This window comes from Oryctolagus cuniculus, chromosome 12 (assembly GCF_051225735.1).
Source record: "Oryctolagus cuniculus isolate XC-2025 breed Fujian yellow rabbit chromosome 12, ASM5122573v1, whole genome shotgun sequence".
Classification (NCBI taxonomy): Eukaryota; Metazoa; Chordata; class Mammalia; order Lagomorpha; family Leporidae; genus Oryctolagus; species Oryctolagus cuniculus.
In genome coordinates this window covers 116,465,772-116,481,675 of record NC_142878.1, presented here as the reverse complement: position 1 = coordinate 116,481,675, position 15,904 = coordinate 116,465,772, and the positions used below count along the sequence as shown (strand labels likewise).

The 15,904-nt window shown below is 56.7% G+C and overlaps 1 protein-coding gene across 1 annotated transcript; it reads right to left on the bottom strand.

Moving 5' to 3' along the window:
• Positions 1-1,258: 1,258 nt before the first annotated feature.
• On the bottom strand, positions 1,259-12,472 carry LOC127485345 (golgin subfamily A member 2-like). The gene is made up of 16 exons (XM_089311037.1): positions 12,386-12,472; positions 10,947-11,069; positions 10,035-10,098; positions 8,972-8,988; positions 6,485-6,592; positions 6,165-6,208; positions 5,981-6,044; positions 5,437-5,493; positions 5,195-5,275; positions 4,308-4,346; positions 4,143-4,201; positions 3,693-3,834; positions 3,063-3,150; positions 2,382-2,710; positions 2,021-2,134; positions 1,259-1,516 (listed from the first exon to the last, which is right to left on the bottom strand). Exons 1-16 carry the CDS (start codon positions 12,470-12,472, stop codon positions 1,259-1,261), a joined length of 1,674 nt encoding a protein of 557 aa, XP_089167163.1.
• Positions 12,473-15,904: the final 3,432 nt, after the last annotated feature.

The window sequence follows — 15,904 nt, the reverse complement described above, 5'->3', positions numbered from 1 at the left end:
ACACATGGGCCAAGCAGTATGGCTCTATCTCTTTATTTCAAGATAATAACAGGAGCCACATCACCATGGTGCCACAACCCTATCTCCGCCTCTTTCCTGGGCCATAGACTGTCAATAAATAAGTTTCCCAGCCCCAAATAATTATTATGACCTCCTCCTCATTTGCGAGCTCCAGCCTCAGCTATGATACAGGGGAGGCCCTACCCCCAGCATATACAAAATATACACAAGTACAATATGTACGTGGGGGTGGGGGTGGGGAGGCCCACTGGAGGCAGCCTCTTCCCCTCATCAGGCCTAGAGTTAGCCCCAATTGTCCTAGGGCCTGACAGAATGCTGCCTACTGCCCTGCCCCAAAGTGCCTCCAAAGAAAAGGGAGTCCCCTGAATGCCTGCCTAGCCTGCCTCGGCCCTGCCTGGCTGGTGTGCCTCTCTTAGTCAGGGGACAGGCGCCCCTGCATCGCCTGCCCCAGCCGACCCTTTGAGGGCTGTTGACCGTGCCTCCCAGCTGGCCTGCCTGGGGGCACAGGCATGGAGTGAAGAGCTGGACCACGCCTGGCCTACCATGAGCGCCACCTGTGGTAAGCACCCGGCCTCCCATTAGCCTCAGCTTGCCCAGGCCACCCTGCAATTCGGGACCGGGAGCCCAGAGAGGACCCTCATCCTATTGTGCCCTCCTTGCCCATATACCCTTACCCATGATGCCCTGGCCCAGAAGTGACCCTTACCCATGATGCCCCTGGCCTGGAAGTGACCCTTGCCCATGATGATGCCCCTGCCCCGGAAGTGACCCCTGCCCAGCGATGCCCTTGCCCGGGTGCCCCCGCCCAGCAATGACCCTCAATCAGATGCCCTCCTCGCCTGATGCCCTCATGTCCATGCCCTTCTGATGCCCCCATGTGATGTTCCTGGCCAGATTATGCCGGCCAGGCTGACACTTAGCCCCAAGAGGGGCGATGAAAACTGCCTGGCTGACTTGCCCAAGTGGTTGAGCATCCCCTGTTCTTGGCTGTTCTGGGGGCCACACGAATGCTGCCTGTGTTGGTCACGGCCTCTAAAGATGGAGCTGGAAATGAGGAGGCCCCAGGAGCCCCCGGGGTCCTCCAGAGAGGCAGCCTAAAGAGGCCTTTCTCTCCCCATCAGGGGTTCTGGCTAAGGAGGGAAGGGAACTGGGAAGGAACGGCAGGGGATAGAGTGGCTAGCAGGGGTGGAGTGGCAAGGATGGGGTTGGGGCTCTCCGGGCTGACGGCATCTGGTGTTTAGACGATAATTTCGTCATGCTCGTCAGCCCAGTAGAAGAAGGGGATGCAGTGGTTGGTGCCCAAGCCTGGGCAGTCCCGGGGGTTCTGCATCTCCTGTGGCTGCTTCCTGAGCTGCTGCACAGTAGGGTGCTGCTTGTGTAGTGCCTTCTTCTCAGAGTGCAGCTGTTTGTAGGCGGCCACGTGCTGCTGCAGGTGGAACAGGCACTGGTCGCGCTGTTGGTGCAGACCCTGAGCCTTCTGGCTCTTCAGCTCCATCTGCGGAAGACCAAGGTGGGTGGGGGGAGCATGAGGGCAGGTGGTGGCTTGCTAACTGATTCCACTGGTTGCAGGGGAGTGGCACAGAGCCCTGCGTCTCCTGCACCCAGCCTCACACCTCATCCCCTTCTTTCCCATCACTTTAACTTGAGGCCACACACGAGAGGGAAGGCATCATCTTTAGGGGAACACTTGTGCCTAATACTTTACATGCACAATCTCAGCTCATCCTCAACACCTGTGTAAGGAAAAAATGCTAAGTTCCTTTGTCAGGAATCTGAGGCTTAGCAAAGGGTAGCTAAGGTGGGTGAAACGCCTCTCGTGGGACAATGATGTCCAGGCCTGGGAGGATCCCGGGGCTACCAGCCCTAAGAGAGGCAGGACAGTCGATATGGAGGTCACCTGTCACTCCAGACTGGAGCGGCCTCCCTCCTGGGCCTAGCACTGCCCTCCCCAGAGACTTGTCCCCATGGCCCAGTCCTTCACAGTCAGGCTGAGCATTACCGTTTCCTTCAGCTCCCCCAGCTTCTCCTGCAGCTGGCCGAGTTCCCTGGCCAGCTCGTTCTTGATGTGCTGCTCTGACTGCAGCGAGAGGGTGAGCCGCATGTTGTCATTGCTCTGCACAGAGAGAAGCAATCCGTTGCCACCCAAAGCGGCTGCATCCGGATCCCAGCACCAGGTGTCCACCTCCCACAGTGCCGGGAGGGCTGGAAACTCAGCCCCTCTCCTCCGACAGACATTTGAGCAGGGTCCTGGCTCACAGGGCACCTGCCTAGGTCATCACCGTCCCCTTTGGTGGGGGGGAGTGAAGGCCCAGAGGGAAGTGTTTTGTGCCAGAGGCCTTGCCCAGGGAGGCCGAACGCACCAGTCTCACGAAGCCATCCTGCAGCTCGGCCAGCTGCTCCTTGAGCTCCCGGTTCTGCAGGAGCACGCGGCTGATGGTCACGCGGTCGCTCTGCTTGCGCTCCTCGGCCTGGCTGCCCCACAGCTCCACCTCCCGCTCCAGCTGCAGCAGCCGCTGTTCCTGCTGCTGGTTCAGGCGACTCAGGCCTGCGTTGTCCTGCACCTGGGCCTGCAGCTGTCCCGCCAGGCTCTCCAGCTCCTTCTGCAGCTGCTCAGCCTGTACCTGCAGCTGCTGTTCCGCCTCCGACGGCCCCGTGGGGGAAGCTGGGGACTCTGGGGTGGGAGGCTCAGCTGAGAAAGGAAGCAGCCATCAGGGGCCCTGGCCTCTGGGTTTTCAAAAAGCTCCTGTCTTGGTCCTTAGCTCCTCAGGCCAACTCTTGCCCCCACCCCGGTGCTGGCTTCTTGGCTAACAACTTTCCATATTCAGATGGTCATTACCCTTCCAAGCCAGGACACAGAGTGCTTGACAGTGCATGGTGGACAGTGGGTACGCCACCCCTATTTACAGATGAGGTCACCTATGCTGAAAGAGATAACAAGACTTGCCATCCACCGGCACAGACCTGCTTCCCTCTGCCACAACACCCCTCGCCGGGGCACCCGACACCCATCCGGCTCCCAGGCCACCTCTGCCCCTGCTTACCCATCTGGCTCTTGAGCTCGACCACGGTGGTCTCCAGCTCCCGCACCTGACTCAGGCTGCACTCCTTCTCCTCCCTCAGTGTGCAGAGCTGCCCAGAGCACAGGGAAAAGAGCCATGAGCAGGGGCCACTGCCTCCCTCTGCACCGACGCTGCCCCCAAAACCCAAACACGCAGCCACCTCTGGCTGCAGGCCACAGCAGGTGCACTTGCTGTACTGTGCAACTTAGGAAGCAGCAGGGGACAGCCTCCTGGGATCCTGACACCCTACACAGGAGGTCTGGATTGAGTTTCAATCTCCTGGTTTCAGCCCTGGCTGTTGAAGGCATTTGGAAAATGAACTAGTGGATGGCAGATCTCCCTCCATCTCTGTCTGCCTGCCTCTGCCTTTCCAACGGAAACTGAGATGCTTAAATACACATTTTTGAAAAGCTGTATCACTGAGATTCTGATTGTGTAGGTCCAGGCAGGGACTCTCTCTGCAGAATTCTAGCAATTTCTGGAGGATTCTAGGGCAGGACCAGAATAAGGATTCAGAATTTCCATCTCTTGGCTGGGGGCCTCCCTGACAGTCCCTGGGGATGGTGGCCCCCGCGGGCTAGGGCTGGGGCTTCGTGGGCTGCAGCCTCTTACTTGTTGCAGCAGCAGCTCAGACATTTCCAGCTTCTTCTGCAGCTCCTCCGTGCCCAGCTGCAGGGTCTTCTTTTCGGTCACGAGGACTCGAAGCCTCTCTTGGAGCTCAGAGTTCTGCTGCTTCAGGTCCTCATTGTTTTTGCTGTGGTGAGAGGAATGAGCAAACAGAGTGGACCACTTTGGTGACCAACCCACCTTCTTGCTGCACCTGCCAAGAACCTTGGTGTTGGAGGGGTCCCCAACAATCAGGTCACTCCCGTGGCAGGCCAGAGAGAGGACCTAAGCTGCCTGAGGCCATCGCATGAGCTGGTGGCACAGCTGGGACCAGAGCTTGGCTCTGCACATGTCCCAGCCTGTACAGCCACTTCCTCCTCATGCTCCCCGGCACCCCTCCCCTCGTCACCTGTACTAAGGTCCCCCAAACTCCTCCCGCCACCTTCCCCGTCTTACTTGTTCTTGTATAACAGCAGTTTCAGAGCATCTCGCTCTTTGGTCAACTCCTTGGTGTGCTGCAAACACAGAAAAGCTACATCAGTTCTCAGGGACCCTGGATGGGGAGGGGGTGGGGTGCAGACCCAGCAACCGTGCCATGAGCAGACACAGAAATCACATTACTTTTTCTGCTTGCTCCATAGTTTCTTGGTTCTGTCGTTTCTGTGGGGAGAGTCAAAGAAGGGAAGGTGACTAAGGATGTCCCCTCTACTCCACTCCCAAAGCAAGAGGGGGTGGGCAGGGGGCCAGGGCGGGATTGGCATGTTCTCAGACCCTATGGGCACAGGACCTGTCCCGAGGCTCCCAAGGAAAGAGCATGTGGGTCTTTGCTGGTTTTTGCTCACAGCTATGGAACCGCGTCTGAATCGGGATTCTTCTTAGGGGACAGTAAGGTGAGCCTCCAGAAACGGAATGTGAGAAAAGACGGGCCTTCCACTAGGTTTGGATTTACAGGGGTGTGCGCATCGTTCGACAGCTCAGCACGTGTTACATAGGGGTTGGGGCTGCTCTTAACAGCAGGGACACAGGAATGAAAAGCACAGGTAAGATCCCTTCTCTCCCTAAGGTTGACGTCCCAGGGAGCCTGGAAATCTTGGATTCTTAGAGCTAAAAGAGACCTTTGACAACTGCCATTTCAACCTCCTTGGGAAACTCAAGCCCAGGGTGGAGAGGCGCTTGTCCAAACTCAAAGCTCAAGTCAGGGCCTGAGTCAGGGCAGGGACATGAGGCTCGTGGCCAGCGCTGAACGAGAGGCCACAATCCCAGGGCCAATGTGGCCAGGGTGGAAGCAGGGGTGTCTGGAGAAGAGAGGAGGCAGAGAGGGCAGTGACAGGACGAGAGCCATGCTGCATGCTCCATGCTCTGGGGTCCCTCCAGCTGAGACCTGGCCCACCCAGCACCCCACTCTCCCTCTGCACCAAGGGGCCCCCAGTCCCTTTCTTCAGAGCCCATGGGGAAACGGAAGTCCAGGGTGGGCAGCATGGAATCAGGGGACCCCACTGGGCTCTTACCAATTCCTCTATGGTGTTACTGAGATGTTTGTTTGTTAGATAGCTGGAGTCCAGGGCTACTGCCAGCTCTTGGTACCGGCTCTGAGGCGCATGCAGAGAGGAGGAGTTGCAGGAGGGTTGGGGGAGAGGTAGAGAGAGCAGTCATTAGGGCTGGTGGGGGGCACGGGCTATCTCAGCTGGCAGTGGGGCACTCAGCCCCCGCTGTGGGAGAAGGGGGGGGCTGGCCCTGCAGAGCCACTCACCTCCAGATCCTTCATGTAGGAAGATGTGAGGCCCTCTCCACCGATGTAGGACGTTGACTAGAAGAGACAAGAGCTCCCATGGAGATGCTATGTCCTCCACCGCCAAGTCCCTACCCTCAGACTACCTCTCCACCCCACCTCCACCTGGCAACTCCTCTGCCCAGCCTGCCCTCTTCCTCTCATCACCCTCTATGCCTACCCTCAGACTACCTCCCCCCCCAACCTGGCAACTCCTCTGCCCAGCCTGGCCTCTTCCTCTCATTGCCCTCTATGCCAGCTTCTCCTGGGTCTCATCACCATCCCCCTCCCTTCCCAAGTGATGCTCTCCCTATGCTTCCTGCGCTGAGATACATTGTCACCGTTCCGTTCGCATGGCCATGTCCTTCATCTGTATGGCTTCCAAGAAGAAGCCATCACCCAGCCTGCCCAACACGGCCCAGCAGGTCAGTCTATTCCAGGATCTCCCCATCTCTCAGGAATCCCAGCCTCCATTTCTGTCCTTTCCTCTCTCTCCTCCCTTCCTGAGTCCCAGTGTCTGGGGTACCTCGGAGACAAGACCATTGAGCTGCTGAGCAGGTTGACGCAGGCTCTCCGTGGAGGACAATGTCCTAGGGACAGACACACAGAGGTTAGGGGTGCAGGGGCTTGATGCAAAAGAGGTCCTTGGGCCGTGGCCTGCCCTCACTCCCATGGCTTAGGGACTGCTGCCCGCACAGGAAGACACTCACTTGGTCTCATCTATGAGGACAGGGCCATAGTCAGCATCATGGATCTGAGGGAGAAGAAAGAAACAGTGATCACCTGATTTCCAGTAAGAACCACCCAGGGGTGGCAGGAGCCCAGCTCCTTCCAGCAACCTGCCACTGCCACAAGCTCAAGAGAAAGCCCCGTCTTGGCCTCCCCCACCCCAGTGCCGGGAAGGGTGCCTGGCACTGGGAACCAAGCTGCGGGAAGAAAGGAGAAGAGAAGGCACAGCAGGCGCAGTCCTCTGGGAAGGGAGATGGTGCAAGCATACGGGGGTAGCAGGCACAAGGACAGAGGCACAAACCTGAGTTGGTGCCATGCTAGTTAGACTAGCGCCAGGGGACACTACACCGCCAGGTAACACGGTGGCATCAGCAGAGGGTGGTGCAGGAGCAGCGCGGTCTTTGGGCGCCTGTCAGGGAACAGAGCAGGGGGTTAGGGGGCCGTGCAGGAGAGGAGGTGCCTTGCTGCCAGGGACACAAGGGCGCAGGGCAGGTTGGAAGATGTTGTAGCAGTCAGCGTGACAGTCACACATGCTGGGAACCACAGGGGTTGTGGGAATGGCTTGCCCAGGCTTGGGGACACGTGGCATCTTTTCAGGTGGCCAAAGCTCAAAGGAAGGGGGGGCTACGACCTCCGTGGACACGAGGCCCTGGTTCTCCCTGGACCTCAGCAAGGGCTCTAACCTCCGGCAGCCACAGCAGGCAGAAGGAACGGGCACCAAAATCAGGGAGCACGGCAGTGTTCTTCTAGAAAGCCAGTGACCCTAACTCTAGGCCCCTGCTGGGCTGAGGCCACTGGTGGTGACGGGAATCCCTCCAGGTAGCTGTCTGCTGCTGCCCTCTCCTGCTCTCCGCCCTTTCTCCCTGCCCTCCTCTCTGCCTCAACCATCAGCTGCATTTCTCTGATTCAGGCCTTTCCAAGGAGAAATGTTGCCCAAGAATCCCCTCCCTGCTTTCTGGAGATAAAATCAACCACAGCCGCCTCATGGGCATACCTCTCAGCCCAATCTCGCAGCTCCAGAAACACCTACTCTACCAAAAGAAGCCAGGAAATCACAGGTAAGACATCTGCTCTTTGACTTGGCACATGGAGGTCATGGCGCCTCATTGCCAGAAAAACTGCTAGGGAACAATGTGGGGATCTAGCACTTGGAGCCATGGAAAAGCCTCTCCTTCTCCCGCAGCGGGACCCCCTCCCTCGGCCAGCCCCATCCAGCTTCTCCCCAGGCTCAGGCCTAACTCTCGGTCCAAGCATCTGGCTCTAGAGACCACCTCATGTCAGCAGGCCAGACGGCCGCACACAGCCAAGATGGCTGAACAAGTGACAGCAGCCAGAGGAGCTGAGTGGAGGCAGGGAGTTGCTGCCTGCTCTCTGGACCCTTCAGCCCTGGCCTCTGAAAACCCTAATCGGCTGCCTCCTTAGAGTCCAGGCTGCAAAGCCTACAGATGAGGATGAGGCGTGCTGAGTCTGCAGTTGTACCGTGACCATGGCCTGGAACCCACCGCCCACAGAGATTGTTGTCCTCAAAACCCACTGTTGCCTTGACAACGTCTGTGACTGCATCTATCAGGTAAAAGCAGCGGGCCAGGCATGAGACTTTAGAGAGGCTGCACTCCCAGCCATGGACCCAGGCTCCAGGTCCCTCTTAGCATCTTAGTTTCCACTGAGCTCTATTTTAGACACAGAAACAACAGGGGAGTGGGGAGAGCACTTCTCTGAGCAGTTTCCTTGACTTGTTAGGTTTATTTTATTTATTGGAAAGGCAGAGTGACAAAGAGAAAGGGAACTCAGAGAGAATCTTCCATCCATTGGTTCACTCCTCAAACGGGCACCATGGGCCAGACTGGGCCAGGCCAAGCCAAAGCCCAAGAGTCAGAAACACCAATCAGATCTCCCACGTGGGTGCAGGGGCCCAAGCACTTGGGCTACCTTGTGCTGCTTTCTCAGGCACATTAGCAGGGAAGTGGATCAGAAATGGAGCAGCTGGGACTCAAGCACTCATATGGATGCCAGTATCATAGGAAGTAGCTCAACCCACTGTGCCACAACACCAGCTCCTCTGAGCAATTTTAAATATAGGTACCGTGGCCAGTGCTGTAGTTTAGCAGGTAAAGCCACCTCCTGTAGTGCCAGCATCCCATATGGGCACCAGTTCAAATCTCGGCTGCTCCTCTTCTGATCCAGCTCTCTGCTATAGACTGTGAAGGGAGCAGATGGCGGCCCAGGTCCTTGGGCCCCTGAACCCATGTGGGAGACCTGGAGGAAGCTCCAGGCTCCTGGCTTCCGATCAGCCTAGCTCCGGCCGGCACAGCCCTTTGGAGAGTGGACAGCGGATGGAACACTTCTCTCTCTCTCTCTCTCTCTCTCTCTCTCTCTCCTTCTCTGTAACTCTGCTTTTCAAATACATAAATAAGTAAATAAAAATTGAATCTATGTATCATGATTATTTCTTGAACAACCAATTCACAATTCTAAGTCTTAAGGTGGGAGCTTAGCCTAGGTGTCAGGATACCAGATGAGAAGGCTACACCTCACTTCAGAGTGCCCGAGCCTGATGCCTAGCTCCAGCCCTAACTCCAGCTTCCTGCTCATGCCAACCTAGGGAGACACGGTGATGGCTCAAGTACACTGAGCTCCTAGAAGTCATATACACAGCTGTCAGGACTTCTCCGTGTCTGGGCCCTGCCCAGACTATGCCACTTGGTGTCTCCTCTGAGGCCATAGAGTGAGTCACGGCCCCTGGCCAGACCTAACTGGGTGGGAGTAGCCATGATGGTTGACCAGCCACCTGTCCCTTTCCCCAGGCCCATCTCTGGATCAGCCCTGCTACACTGGCTTGGCTGAAGGCCCTGGGGCAGTTAGACAGGAAGTGCCAACATCATCTGCAGGTTATGACCTACCTAGCCCCATGTGCCTGTGCCCTGCCCCTCCCCCAACCCAGGCTCCCTGCAGCCCTGCAAGGTGTTCTACGACCTCACGATGCTGCCTATGACCTCATTGCTCCCTCTGCCTCCCCCACTCACCACGTGGATGAATATTACCCACTTGTAATCTTCACACTGGCCTCAAATGCCACCTCCTCAAGCTGCAAGTCCATTCGGAACCCACCTCCCTCACCTAGCCACGCAGCTGGCCTATTGCCGCCTTTCCCCTGCCCCTCTCAGAGGACTCTGTCACCCCCACGGTGTCTCCTGTCTTGTTCTTCTACTTCCACCACTGTGCAGCCAATGCCTTTGCCATCCACAGGCCCAGTGAATACGGTTGAGCGTCCCATCTGATTTGTCAAAGAGATGAGGGGCAGGCAGAGTGTCCTAGCACTGGTCTGTCTGGGTAGCCTCACATCCTTGCCGGTTAGTTCCTCTGAAAAGCTGACCTCCATCCTTGCGATTATAAAGCCAATTCATTTTCTCTTAATTCTACCTTCTCACTCTCAAACCAAAATGGAATTCATCAAGTTGAAAAATCACTCACTTCCATCTGGTCTACTTGCCCAGAGGGCAAAATGTAACAGCGTTTGTATTTTTTCAAATCTCTCCTGGTCTGACCGCACCGGGCATTCAAAGCCCAAAACCCCACAGACCTGCTCTGAAAGTTATTCCCAAATTACCGAATCTTTGAGGTGTGCCTTACCCTCTCCAAGATGATAAAAGACACGAGGGAAGGGAAAAAATGCAATTAACCAAGCAGGGGAGGAAGCAGACATAAGCAGGCCGAGGGTTAATGGCAGCAACATAAAACAAGCCGGGGCAGAGGCTCCCCCAAAACGAGACAAGCCTCAGGGACATGCACACCTGCGAGGCAGCAAGCCAGAGAGGGGGTCTCGGCACTGCCTCCCCTTCCACTTGTCCTATGGGGCAGCGCTACCCCATCGGAACGGTTAAGGTCAGACACCAGCACCTTCAGTATGGCCTGCATCTAGAGGCGGTGAAAAGGGGAAAACAAGGGCAGGGGAAGACACAGAGATGTGGCTTAGAGAGAGGCGAGGATGTCGGGGAAGGAAGAGGTGGAGTCAGGAAACGGAGGCTGAGGAAGAGCAGAGATCCACACCGTGGCCCCCCAGGCCATCCTCTCGGACTGGCCATTGCTGCCTCGCCAGAAAGAGGGAAAAATCCCCAGGCCCCAGAGTCACATGAAGCGCAGTCACTGACCAGCCCGGCTCTCAGACCCTCCCCCAGACACGACCCCCACTCTCCATGTTAAAACCAGACTTCTGCAGAAGGGTTCTCTTGAACAAGGGAGGCTACAGCTCAACAATTAGAAGACACTGTTCCAATCCAATAATATCTGACAGCCTGAAACTGAAGCCCAGGGGAGGCTGTGACTTTTCTGAGGTCACCCAGAGCCAAGGCCGAATCCCAGTGCCTGGGGCTTCCTAAGGGGACAGCCCGATGGCTGAGCTGCTCTCGCTGACCTGGCTTTTCCTGAGGCCAGGGATGAGGAAGTCGCAAATACCAGCGACTATGAATGTTACAAGACCCTGTATTCTGGATTAATATGAGAACAGCAAAAACTCTCAAACTTTGTGAGTAAAACATCAGCCCTATCTGTTTCACAGATGTGGAGAGAGAGGCCCAGAAAGCTTGAACAATTTGCCTTACATCATATCCCTAGCAGAGGGAAAGGGAGCATTCAAACCCAGAGTCCTTGACCAGTATCTAACACTCCCTTCCACCATCTTCCACTGTCCTCTGGATCCCCAACCCCCCACCCCCCATTGCCCCTTAGCCCCCGAGCCCCCAGCAGCCTGGCCAGCCAAGACTCACATCCTCAGTTGAGTGACAACCCCGAGAAGTGGTTGTCTCAGGGCTACTGCCGTTTTTCAGGTTTTTCTTCTTTTTTCCTCCTGCAGGACCACCAGGCCTATTCTTCCGCTGATACTCTCTTAACTGTGGAAAGGAAAAGCAGTTGATTCTCTGGAATGCCCTAAGCCCCTGCGGTCACATCCTACTTCACAGTGTTCACAAGAACTCTCATGTCCACCACTGACTTCATGCCACTGACAACCCTTCAAGGGGCTGGAACGATCAGTTAACGTCTGAAGAACTGACAACATGGCTTCAATAAAAGGGAATGATGGGATTTAAAATCAGCTTCCAACTCTCACTTCTGGGGTTCTGCCAAGAATCAGCAGCTGCTGGGAGCAAAACCAGAGGTAGAGGTAGAAGGTTAAACATTATGGGGTCAGGAATTGTACTTTGTGTGGTTTGGAAACAAGACATTGGGTCCTTTCTTCCATATCAGAACCTCACAGAACTTCGAGGGGCACCCGAGGAACCCTGGACACCGAGGAGAAAGAGTAGAACCCAGGCATTATTCCAGCCAAGGGCCCATTATGATGTCTTGACAGGTTCCGTCCCAAGCCACAGGACGGCCTCACCAAGCTGCTCCCTCGCTCCTCTGTGGCAGTGCCCTCACCCAGCTTCAAAAACTCCCCTGGGGAGGGTTCAGGCTATAAAGTTTAGTCTCCCAAGGTCTGTTCCACAGACGGTCACACAGCTGTCACTCCAGAGAGCCTGAGTGTGGGGCACTCTGCTCCCAGGGTCAGGGAAATTGAATGTGAGCCTGAGAACTCGCACACCCCCCAAAGTCTCTGGAGAGTAGAAACCTGGGGGAAAACCAAACCAGTTTTCCTGCGGTCACCCAGAAACACTGCCCACACTTCCAGCTCCCCGGGAACGGGACACATCTCACTGTCAGTGTCCGAGCTGAGGAAGGGGGTCCCCAAGTCCCCAGTCCCCTTGTAGGCAGAAGCAGAAAGGGGGTGAGGACTTAGGGGACTGGGCCGGGAGATCAAAGCCCGAGCTGGAGGTAATGCCAGTCCCAGGGGGATCTGATCTCACTACATCCCACTCTGCCCTACCCACGCTCTGCGCAGGGGGAGGTGGGGCACAGGGTAGGGACCCGAGTCCTTGGAGACTGAGCCCACAGACCCCAAGGAGGTCCGGCTTCTGGAGGCCGGAGGTGAGGTCTGAGGCTGGGCCGAGGAGCCCCAGGAGCCAATGGCCCAAAGTCACCCAGGGGCGACAAGCCAGGGCGGGGGCTGGGTGCTGAGGGGGTGGTGCTGGCTGAGAGGACTTGGGTGGGGGAAGCCAAGGGGCGCTCGGGCTCGACCCGAGTGTCTGAGGAGCCGCACAGACCCCGCCACGGACCGACAATCAGACGGGCAGTGGGCTGGGCCGGGGGGCGCGACCCGATGTTTTACCTTTTTCTTGGCCGCAGCCAGTTTGCTCTGTCGAGTTTCCTCCGACATCGCGGGGCGGGGAGGGGTCGGGGGGAGGGGGGGCCACATCACCACGATCCCGGCAACCAATGCGAATTGCTCCCGGCAGCTACCGCGCAGATGTGTGACTGAGCCAGGAGACGCAGGTTCAGGGCAGAACTAGGCGGGGCTGGGTGGGCGTGGTCGCCACACTTCAAGCCCATTGGTCAGTGAGAAAGATGAAACAAAGAGGGGCGTGGTCCGAGGCGTCAAAATGGGAGCTGCGCGTGCAGCTCTGTCACCGCCCACTCTGGGGGCGGGGCGATTTCCCTTGGGTGCGCGCGCAGCTTTCTCCAGTTAGTCTGCGGACCCCAGAGGCCGCTCTCCGGCCCGCGCCCTGGACCCCCTTTCTCCACAGGCACCCCCGAACCGGGGCCTTCGGAACCCAGGGCTCAGGAGGTGGGCGGAGCGCAGAGCAGGGGACACTGCATCAGTTCACGAGCCCTTTCTGACTCCTCCCAGAAGTGCCCCAGACGTTCTCGTTTCAGAAATCCCCTCGGGGGTCCCTTTCACGTCCTCCAAACACTGCCCCTCTCACACCCAGCCCTTCCTCGAGGGGCCCCACGCTGATCCCGAAAGCGCGTCTGTCCCCGCCCAGCTGGATACAGTCGGGCGCGCCCAGGTCCCGGCGGCTCCTCCTCCCGCGCCCCCACGGGCCCCCTTTGCCCTCAGAGCAGCTCCGGGGCCTCAGCCTCTCCCACGCTTCCCTCCAGGACTGAGCAGGACCCGGCCGCAGCTGCCGCGGGGCCTTCCGGTCACGGTGAGTAGCCCGCGCCCCCCGACCCTGTGCGTGTGCCTGCGCCCCCCGACCCGTGAGGAAGTCTGTGCCCCCATCCCGTGAGGTTGTCTGTGCCCCGACCCGTATGTGTGCCTGCACCGCCCAACCCCATGAGTGTGCCTGCGCCCCCCTATCCGTGAGGATGTTTGCGCTCCCGAACCGTGAGCATGGCTACGGACCCAGACCCCGTGAGGATGCCAGCACCTCCCGACCCCGTCATGGTGGCTGCACCCCCCGACCCGTGAGGAAGTCTGTGCCCCCAGGCCTCGTGCGTCTGCCTGCGTTCCCAGATCCGCGCGGATGTCTGCGCCCCCAACCAGTGAGGGTGCCTGCGCCCCCTGACTCCGTGCATGTGCCGGAGCCCCCAGACCATGTGAGGATTTCTGTGCCTCCCGAACCGTGAGGGGGCCTGCGCCCCCCGACCTGTGAGGAAGTCTGCGCCCCCCAACCCCATGAGTGTGCCTGAGCCCCCCGACCGGTGAGGATGTCTAGGCCACTGAGCCGTGAGCATGGTTGCGGACCCCGACCCCGTGCGGGGGGCTGCAGTAGACATCAACCCGTGAGGGTGCCAGCGCCTCCCAACCCCGTGAGGGTGGCTGCACCCCCGACCTCTTGAGGTTGCCTGGGCCCCTCGACCTGTGAGAGTCCACCGACCAGAGAAGATGCCAGCACCCCGACCCTGTGAGTGTGCCTGGGCCCCCAACACTGTGAGAATGCCCGTGCCCCCCGACCCGTGAGGGTGCCCGTGCCCCTTGACCCGTGAAGTTGCCAGCGGCCTCCAATCCGTGAGTGTGCCAGCACCCCGATTCTGTGTGGGTGCCAACGCCCTCCATCCCGTGAGGATTTCTGAGCCCACCCAATGTGGGGAGGATGTCTGCATGCCCCCCCCACACAGTGGCATCATGGCTACCCCCAGCCCTCCCCACCCCAACCACAGCCCACAGGTGGGCCTTCCTCAGTCTTCCTGGGCAGACAGAACTCCGGGAAGCTCCCAAGCTGTCTTTCAGAATCCCTCTCAGTGGTCCCTGAGGAGCGTCAGCCAAGGTAGGCACCTGCCACTCTACCTGCCTCAGGACCGCATCTGCCCCACTGCACCAGCCCCACACTTGGGGGGCGCCCCTGGGATCTCAGGGCCAGGCCCCTCCCTCTCCCTACTGCAGCTCCAGACTCCCTCTTTCCTGTTTCTGTCCTTGGGCCAGCTGGCTCTCTCCTCTCCCTTCCCAGGCAGCCTCAGGACTCAGTGCAGCTGCCCAGGGCCTCCGTGGCTGAGCCTGGGGGTTCTCGGGACAGGATCCGAACCACTGGCAGATGTGGGTGCCTGTTGCTGTTGATTTCTCAACAATGTTGCAGTGGATTCATTTCTGAGAGGAACAGCGTGGTGGGGGCAAGAGGCGCGGAGTCACTACACAGACCCCGGGAGTCCAGTGAAAGCAGGCTTGAGGTGAGCAGCCAGCAGACTTGTTTATTTCAGTTGAAACTACCTCTTATATAGCCAAGACAAGCCAATATGGTCAAGGGGCAGTCTATGCCCCATCCAATCACAGCCTGCCAGGCAGTTTCCAAAGCCATCCAATCACAGCCTGCCAGGCAGTTTCCAAAGCCATCCAGTCACAGCCTGTTGCCAGGTAGTTTCCAAAGCCATCCAATCACAGCCTGTTGCCAGGCAGTTTCCAAAGCCATTCAATCACAGCCTGTTGCCAGGTGGGTTTCAAAGCCATTCCTGAGTAACTGATGCTCCCTTGCCAGTGGCCACCTTGGCATGGCCCTCTCATTCCACCACACCAAGCCATAACAAAGAGCTGGATCAAAAGTGGAGCAGCTGGGACTCAAACCGGTGCCCATATGGAATGCTGGCACTGCAGACAGTGGCTTTACCTGCTACACTACTGTGCCAGCCCCAGAACAAGCATGTATAACACAGCAAGTTAGAATATTGGATTTTGAATATGAATTCACATTAGGATATGCTTTATATTGTAGGAGTTTATGGATAGAGGTTATGGGCAAACACAAGACTTGTGTAGGTAAGTTTTACATAGATACTTAGGCATGAAGATAAATTTTTCATTACCTACACAATCATATTATTGAAAAATAAAAATAGAGATAAAGGATGGAAAAAGAAAGCAGAGGAGTCATATGTGATTTTTTTTCAGGGCCCATATAAATAGTGACACTTTGGTAAGGGATTTTTCATGAGATTGTTTTAAGGAAGAAATTTTTCTGAAAAGGAAACTCAAATGTAGCACACACTTATTTTCTATGATATTTCTGCTTAAGCAAAGTGCTTATGCATGTATTACTTTCTTGTAAATTCAAAATTATCGGACAGTTCATCGGGAAAAACAACAGGAGAAAGTCAAAAAATTGATTTAGAGTTCACTTTTCTTTTACAATGTAGACTGACAAAATATTTTTAAAATAAATGTAGCCCTTGATATTGTAGAAATATTGCCATATTGCAAATGTGTGAAATATGGGAAATACTTATAAATAGTAAAAACACAAAAAGACACACACACACACACACACATAAACTGTACACATACTAGGGTCCATTCTTATCTTTAGGGGGAAAGGACTCAAAGACAAATGTCTCCCCAGTTCTTTAACTCAGAACTACTCTCAGTGGTTCACACATTTTACTGATGAGTAAACTTGCTTCAAGTTTTCCGTGAATAGAA